This window comes from Danio rerio, chromosome 5 (genome assembly GCF_052040795.2).
Source record: "Danio rerio strain M-AB ecotype USA chromosome 5, GRCz13ab, whole genome shotgun sequence".
NCBI lineage: Eukaryota > Metazoa > Chordata > Actinopteri > Cypriniformes > Danionidae > Danio > Danio rerio.
In genome coordinates, this window is record NC_141025.1 from 64,050,701 (window position 1) to 64,059,470 (window position 8,770).

Consider the following 8,770-nt stretch of genomic DNA (forward strand, 5'->3'; position numbering starts at 1 on the left):
GTTGACGTTTTAAGTTCAAATAAAGTATTCTCTGGTTACACGTATTGTTTCGTGTTCATAAAACTATTATGAAGTTTAAACATGGTATAAGTTAACATTTAAACAAGTTATCTACGTTTTGCTTACTAAATAAACTGAAAGAATCAGTTTGCTTATTGAGACATCTCTCGGTTCAATCTTTCAGTGACTCAAAAGAACGATTCCTTCACTGACTGGTGTCAACATGGCAGATGAAGCAACTAGGAAAGCAGTTTCTGAAATTCCGCTTTTAAAAACTAATTCAGGACCAAGAGACAAGGAATTATGGGTTCAGAGACTACGAGAAGAATATTTAGCACTTATAAAGGTTAGTTACTGCTTGTTAGCAAAATAATCAGCTGCAATAATTACTAGCTGCATGAATGAATAACCATACGTGTCATTAAGCTAAAGTGTGTTCAGTCTTACTGACAGACAGCTCGTGTTCTTCAATGCGTATCAGTTTGCGTACAAATCTTATATAAACGTCAGGTTAAAAATGTGTTGTTTACCTATTGTGTTGTCTTGCAGTATGTCGAAAATAATAAAGCAGCTGATAATGACTGGTTTCGTCTAGAGTCCAACAAAGAGGGCACAAGGTCAGTTTTTAATTCTCACTTTAACTAGATCTTCATGTAAGGAGTGATGATGAGTTTTGTATAGTTTCTAAGTAATTGTTTTTTTTTTTCGTTTAGGTGGTTTGGAAAATGCTGGTATATTCACGAGCTTCTCAAATATGAATTTGACATGGAATTTGATGTAAGACATTTACTTCAGTTCACATCTATTTAAACCAGTGGTCCCAAACTCAATTCCTGGAGGGCTGCAGCTCTGCAGAGTTTAGGTCTAACCACCTTTTTCTTCAATTTATTGGTGTTTGACAAACAACATAATGGTATATTTACAATATAATGGTACCACAAACTGGTATGGAGTGTGGATCATTATGACCCCATAAACCTTTTTTTGTCTCTTGTTGTCCACAAAACTCACATTGTTCTGTAGTATGTTTTGCCCATTTTAAAAAGTGTACTATTTATTTTTTTGTGCCCAAATCTCACTCTAGATGTTATTATCTTCTCTCTCCTGTTTTTCCTACCCTTCTCTTTTCTCCTACTTTCTTTTGAATTCCATAAAACCACCGGCCCTTTTTTCTCATTATAGCATTGTTTTTTGCCACCTTTCCTTCATTTTTTTTCTCAATAATACTCTTGATTTCACTCATACTTATACTTACATTTAGACTACTGTTGTATTTTTAACAGCTTGTTTTGCTTCCTTATCTGCAATTTCATTACCTTGTACACCAATATGCGCAGGTACACATAAAAATATTACTGTTATACCCATCATCATCATCGTCATCGTGAATTTTGTATAATGTTTGCATTTTTTTCCATTAAAATGTCTGGTCTACCTTTTGATTTACTATATTGTAAACTAGCCAGTAGAAAAACTTAAGTCTGACCAGATGACTCATTTCAAAGGTCTTATCTCCTCTACGCTTTGTATCGCTAATAACAGTGCAATCATTTCTCCTGTATACACCGACGCTTCATCACTAACCGTTTTTGCTACAGATACTTGAAATTTAGGAACTATACACACCTACTTTATTTAAACTTTGAGGCATCTGTATATATTTTAAGCTAACTGTAATATTCCTTAATATATTTCTATATATAAAACAAATTACATTCCTTATCCTTGTCTCTCTTTTATAATAGTGTAAAATCTACTGTTGCCTCTGATAGTAACCATGGTTTAATTGCTGGTAAAGGTAGCGCCAACCATCTCCAATTTACACCTGCTTAATAGTCTCTAGTAGGCTTGAACACCTTGATTAGGTGGGTCAGCTGTATTTGATTAGGGTTGGAGCAAAACCGTGCAGAGCTGCGGCCCTACAGGAATCCAGTTTGAGACCTGTGCTTTACCTTTTTCATTCTTTATTTGCCTTTTTTCTATTATTTTTTGTAATCATTTTGGCTGTGTTCATGCAAACAACATAATGTATGACAACAAGAAGCTTCTTCAGGAACCTTCAAGACAAAAATGTTCACATTGAAGCCCACAAAACTGCAATATTATACTCTAGTCAAGCCATTTTAACAAAAAGTCCTACAATGTTTGTTAACAAGCTTTCATTATGTTGCAAGGCTTCAGAAGTTTAACACATTTTAAAAACAGTCTGTAAAAAATGTGGCAAGTGTAAAAAAAAGACAAACTTTAACCCCTTTATGATTTTGTTTTTACTACTGACAAATTTGTCTTCCTTGTACCTGTGCAACTGTTTTAAATAGACACACAATAGTTTAGTTTATTAAATGTTTTATTTAAAGTCCACATAGCGCATTTTGGTTGTCAAAATTATTAAATTTATCTCATTGTCCAGATTCCAGTTACATATCCTGCCACAGCTCCTGAAGTGGCCATTCCTGAGTTAGATGGGAAGACGGCGAAGATGTACAGGTTTGCATCTTGTGTTAATAAGTGTTTTTTAACCATGTTTTAATATTTTGTTGGAAATAATTATTAAATTATCAAAACTGTCTTTTATCTTAGAGGTGGAAAAATCTGCCTGACAGATCACTTCAAACCACTGTGGGCAAGAAATGTGCCAAAGTTTGGTCTGGCTCATCTTATGGCTTTGGGAGTAAGTTTCATGTCTCAAATGAAATGTGTTTCAGTATGTCATTTATTTCATAAACAGTTTTTTTGTTGTTGTTTTAAATGTATTTTATCTCATGTCAATAATCTCTTTTATCCCTTAGCTTGGACCGTGGCTTGCAGTTGAGATTCCAGACCTCATTGCGAAAGGCTTAATTCAACATAAAGACCAAAACAGCTGAAAACAGGAGAAAAAAAGCTTTTGCATTACACCATGTCTTAACAATGCAAATGACAATTTTAACAACAGTTTGTTTGAGGTAATTGGTTGCTTGAATTGCTTGAATTGGTTGCTTGAATTGGTGCATATTTTTGTTTGTTGCTTCACAGTAGCTGTACTTAACATTCGTGTGTGTACATATTTTTTTCTTTTCTTAGTAGACCAGTTACATTGTCCATGTATGTTTCATCAGTAAAACCTGGTATACAAATGTGGGACTGTTTCAACTTGTGGAATCTCATATTTATTCGAAAGCTTGTGAGGATTTAAATGGTCAAACTTTCAATTTAAAGGAGTTATTCACCCATAAATAAAGATTCACTGATTATTTTTTCACCCTCAAGTGGTTCCAGAGCTTTAAGTGTTTTTTTTTCTGTTGAATAATATTTTCTTCTATTGTTAACATTGAAATCTATATTAGGAAAGTTACCAGTTTTCAACATTCTTAAAAATCTTCTTTTGTGTCCAACAGAAATGTAAACCGTTGTGTGTGAGAAGGGTGATTAAATGACAGAATTTCCATTATTGGTTGAACTCTCCTTTTAAGTTTTAGTGCTTAGTAGAAAAGGTCAGAATATAGTTAATCCATAGTTTAATTAGGAAAATTAAGTCATTTTTTTTAAACAATTATGCCGATTATTGGTGTCCATTTCAATAGAAAACAAAGGCAGCGGCATATTTTAGGGTCAGGCCATGCAAGTTTCTTTTAGTTGAAATGGTCTAGGCTTAAACCTTGTTTATTTTAATTACAAAATGTGTAAAAATGTACAATTAATTAACAAATAGCAGGGCTCAACAATAAGGACTGCCGATGGCCCATGGCCAGCATGAGAGATGTTCAGGACAGTAGACAGGATTGTTATGGCCCAATCAGGCCAGTGCTGCTTTGTCACTAAAGATTTATTTTTAATTATTGCTACGACTTGTCGAGTGGGTGCAAATACAGTCTTAGAATTGAGAAACAGGTTGTGGTTCTAAGCCCTTAATACTACCCTGGAAATTTTGGCCGGACAAATACAAATCCCAACCACTGGTCCAGTTGGGCCCGTAGAAATTTTTTTTTAGCATTGAACCCAGAATAGGTAATTTGTTAATTAATTAACTTTTTCATAAATGTTGACTTGTAAGATTCAGTGAAGCAACATTAATGTCAGGCTGCCGAATTAAAGCTAGATTTTGAGATTTCTTTAACTCCAAACTATGCAGTTGTTTTATGCCATGCATTCTGTTCTTTAGTTTTTGTCTTAAACTATGAATATTCTGAAGGTATTTAAAAGCAATGAGTACAAGTTATTTTAATAATATAAAATTACTCTGGTTTTGAAGGATTATTCAGTTTAATTGCATGAATCAGGTTATTTAGTCAAATCTGTTTGTTTGTTTTTATTTAATAAGCCTCAACTAAAAGAAGCTTTATCATGCTTTTTTTTATGCCCCTAGAGCAGGGATGTCAAACTTGATTCTTGGAGTGCCACAGCCCTGCACAGATTAGTTTCAACCTTGCTTCAACACACTAAACACTAGGTTTTAAACAAGCCTGAAGGACTCAATTAGGGTGATCAGGGGTGTTTAATTAGGCTTGGAACTAAACTGTGCAGAGCTCCGGCCCTCCAGGAACTGCATTTGACACCAATGCCCTAGAGCAGGGGTGTTCAACCTGGTGAAGGACTGGTGTCCTAGAGAATTCAGCCCTAATTGAACACACCTGAAACAGCTAATCAAGCTCTTTCTAGATATACTAGAAACTTCCTAGCAGGTTTGTTGAAGGGAGCTAAACTCTGCAGGACAGTGGCCCTCCAGGACCGAGTTTGGACACCCCTGCCCTACAGTGGGCTCAACCCTGTTCATGAAGATCTACCTTCCTGGAGATTTCAGTTGCAACCCATATTAAACACACCTGCCTGTAATTACCAAGTGGTGTTCTGGTCCTAGTTTTTGGTTTGTGTTTGATCAGGGTTGGAGCTGAACTCTGAAGGAAGGTAGGTTTTAGCTCAAAATACAAAATACAAATCATTTTTATAACACTTTGAAACTCCTTTAGGCTTTGATCTAAATTGTGCCTTTTTGATGGCTGCCGCTTTAAATTTAATCAAGATATGCTCTTTTTATAAGATGCGGACCTACAAATGCCAATGTGGCAGCATAGCAGCAGATCCAAAACAGCACTCATGTCATCTTTGAAAAACTAAAAGACTGTCAGTAGAAGGTAGTCTATGGAGATTACAGTGTTCACTGAAGCTCTACATTTATAATGCCTCTAGTCACTGACATTATCTTCAACGAGAATGGTGAACGCTCATAATAGTGGATGGCTACTTCTCACTCAGGGCTGTCTATGCTAATGAGAGATCATGAGTAGTGGGAGGGACTTTACCCCTCTGATAACGTAGAAAGAGAGAATGTCAATCAAAGTGATTCTGCAGACTGTTTTTAATCCATTGTAATTTATACACTTGCTGGCCACATAATTAGGTACACCTTACTAGTACCAGGTTAGACCCTCATTTGCCTCAGAACTACCTTAATCCTTCATGGCATAGATTCAACAAGGTACTGGAAATGCTTAGAGAGATATTGATCCATATTGACATGACAGCATCACACAGTGGCTGCAGATTTGTCAGCTGCACATCCATGATGCAAATCACATCCCAAAGGTGCTCTATTGGATTAAGTTCTGGTAACTGTGGAGACCATTTGAGTAGAGTGAACTCATTGTGATGTTCAAAAAACCAGTCTGAGATGATTCACACTAATCTGTACTATTAGAGGCTGGTTATATCCACATACTGTTACCACACAACTGTGCTAAGACACCTTATTGAAGTGTTTTTTTGCATATTAGGTCCCCTTTAAGGTATAAAATACAGAATGGTTATTCCCAACAAAACACTTTTTAACATTATTTTATGATTAAATATGCCTGTATGCCAAAGAAAGCAATAGCCTTAACATTGTTAGAGGTTTTGCAAATGTAATCCTCATTTTACATACGCAATAAGATAAGGAATAGCTTAACTCTTCTAAACTGGTTGAGTGAGTTGACAGACCCTTTTAAAATGTCATATTTAACATGCCAGTATGATTGATGGAAATCAATTTATTGATATTGTAAAATCAGCAGCAAGAAAGGAAACAGCCAGAGCACACTGTAAATGTCAGAGATGGTCATTTCACAGCATTTTATAAATAAATGTTTGTTAATTAAATTTGATATCATTTATTTTAAAATAAAATGCATTTTTGCCTTTCAGTTGAACTTTTAAACACAACAACATCATATGTAATGTCATAGATCATGCACAGTCTCCTAGTGTCATAGTCATATTTAATATGATTGCTGGCACATATCAGCTAGAAAAAAAAAGTTTAAACATTTCACCGTGAACTTAAAGATAAATAAACCACATTTTTAACCAGCTTTCAATTACACTTTAAACATGCATTGTCAGGTCACAAATATAATTTCTATTTTATAATCTAATAAGATGGCACATATCAGCAGGAAATATAAACTGTCAGATAATAAATGTCAAGGATGATTGTGTCAGGAAATCAAAGGATCTTAAAGAGACAGTTCACCCAAAAATGAAAATTCTGTATATAATAAACACTCTTTTATTCCAAACTGATTTGCTTTTCTTGCCGTAATTCTTTCTACTGTTAAAGAATGTTGGAAAGCTGCAGACATTGTCTTTCACAGTAATTTTTGTTCCTATTATAGATGTCAATATCTGCTGCTTTCCAACATTCTTCAGAACATCTTGTTTTGTGTTCAACAGAAGTTTAGATCCTCTTTGAGTGTGAGCAAATGTTCATTTTTTGTGAAATATTATTTTAAAAACACAGTTTACCTATTTTTATATCACTGTCGAACATGCCCAGACATGTAAACAAACCAGTATAGAACCTGAGGATCCTCCTGCACAACGCATTGGCTCTGGATTTCCAGATCAGTTTCTTAACCCTGAGAAATTACACCTGTGTTTGGTCATGAGAGCGCAGATAGTTTCTCCACATCCCCAGCATGGCTGTATGTTATGAGCAGAGCCCAGTTTCAACTTGCACACTCCACAATTACCCAAAGTGTTCGATTTCGATGGACTCTTCTTGTTTTGGGCAATGAGCTGTTTGAGTTCGGTTAAGATGGTCGTATTGGGTGCAAGAGCAATGTCTGTGACCTCTATACGTGCTGGATCATAGATACAATCTTCTTCTAGGCCGCTGGGGACAGCTTTCATGCCACAGTTAGGAGGGACCCAGGCAGTGTCATAACCTTGACTGTGCCAGGTCTTCTGTAGGGCATGGTTGTCCTTATCAATTCTTTTGACTTTTCCACAGTCAACGCTTAATTTTAGCACTACTTTGTCAGTAATTGGGGATTTCAGAGGGTATCGCTCTGCTTTCTTCTGGTCACGGCTCACATAAACTCCAGGTCCCAGCATTCCATCTGCTGACGGCTTGAAGCCTGTACTTATGATTGCACGAGCTACTTTTACAGACGTACCGTGATACATGGTGTAAAGTCTTCCTGATTTGGGTTCTTGGTTTGCCTGAAGATGACGATCCTCATCATAAAAAGCCTCCCAGCCATAAAATGAGATGGATGCCATCTTTGTTACCCCTGTGGATTAATTGAGATAATAATAAGTAAGTTTTACACCTAAGTCAAACATTTGGACACAACTGTTCAATCTTTATTAAACTTTTCCATAATTTAAATTCAAAGTCCAGTCAAAATTATGACAATAACACAAATGAAAGTGATCTGGCCTATCTTTGTGTCCAAGTTTAACAAACTTTAAACTGACTGGCAACAACATTTACATTTTGTAAACAAGTTTTACTTTTGAAAATAAAAACATTTCTAGTTACAGTCATTATTGAAAACATTACAGTATGTTTAAATCAAAATAAATTTGTCAAAATCTTTAATCAAAGCAATCAATTCAAGTTTTGTTTAGATTTATCTTAAACTTTAATGTGCAATATGATCTAACATTAACAATACGCCACACTTCCGCTATAACTAAATAAAATAAAAATGTGTAAAATAAAATATGTAAATTAAAATATTCTCGACATATTCACTGGGTAAGACAGTTCTTTATTATTCTAAAGCAAACGTACCTTGTAATACTTCCTCACAGGTGAACAAAAAACGACATTAAACTCCCGAGTCTTAAGTTGTTCTCAGAAATCCAAACTTTCGCTTTCAATTCCTTCGTAACACGTCTTCCTCTTATGCTGGCTGGCCAGAATATATGTACTTTACCTAAAGGTGATGCGTTTATATTTCTTTAAATTATATTTAGTAATTTACTGAGTGACTGTCTGTGACAGCATTTGTTTTTATAATTTTTGAAAACGTTCACTTTCTTAAGATAAGTCATTACCACACGTCAATCAAACTGTGTAGACCCGCCTTTATTCGATAAAATATCATTTCATTGGGCAGAACGCTTTTACGCATAAACGTGTCACAAGTGTTGTTGCCATGTCCGCCTATAATGAGTAGGAACTCTTTCCTATTCCCTAAAGAATATATTACTGTTCCAAGAGCTACCCTCACAGGTTTAATGCATCTTGTCAGAAGTCATAAAAAAATACACTCCAAAAATATGAAAGAATCAGCATTATTGCAAAGAACTTCATTGGGTGTCATTAATTAATGATATAGACTGGAAAAAAAAAGTTGCCTCATAAATGCTTTATTCCTAATAAAACTAAAGAAATCCACTTTAAAATATTGCATAAAATACATCTGGCTAAGTAATTTATTTCCAAATATGTTGATATTCTGAGTAATTGTACATTCTGTGGTAAGGTTGATGAAACTTTAATACATTTAGCCTATTTTGTGAA

General features: G+C 35.0%; 2 protein-coding genes across 2 annotated transcripts; one reads left to right on the forward strand and one right to left on the reverse strand.

Annotated features, from left to right (window-relative positions):
* The first annotated feature begins 11 nt into the window (after window positions 1-11).
* ufc1 (ubiquitin-fold modifier conjugating enzyme 1) lies at window positions 12-3,245 on the forward strand. Its single transcript, NM_001003650.1, is given in 6 exon segments — window positions 12-346; window positions 550-617; window positions 714-777; window positions 2,411-2,487; window positions 2,581-2,671; window positions 2,790-3,245. Coding segments are annotated over 6 exon segments (501 nt in total). The 5' UTR covers window positions 12-223; the 3' UTR covers window positions 2,868-3,245.
* Window positions 3,246-6,645: 3,400 nt separating this feature from the next.
* On the reverse strand, window positions 6,646-8,309 carry gig2p (grass carp reovirus (GCRV)-induced gene 2p). The gene is given in 2 exon segments (NM_001100055.2): window positions 6,646-7,529; window positions 8,036-8,309. A coding segment is annotated over 1 exon segment (660 nt). The 5' UTR covers window positions 7,519-7,529; window positions 8,036-8,309; the 3' UTR covers window positions 6,646-6,858.
* Between the last annotated feature and the right edge of the window lie 461 nt (window positions 8,310-8,770).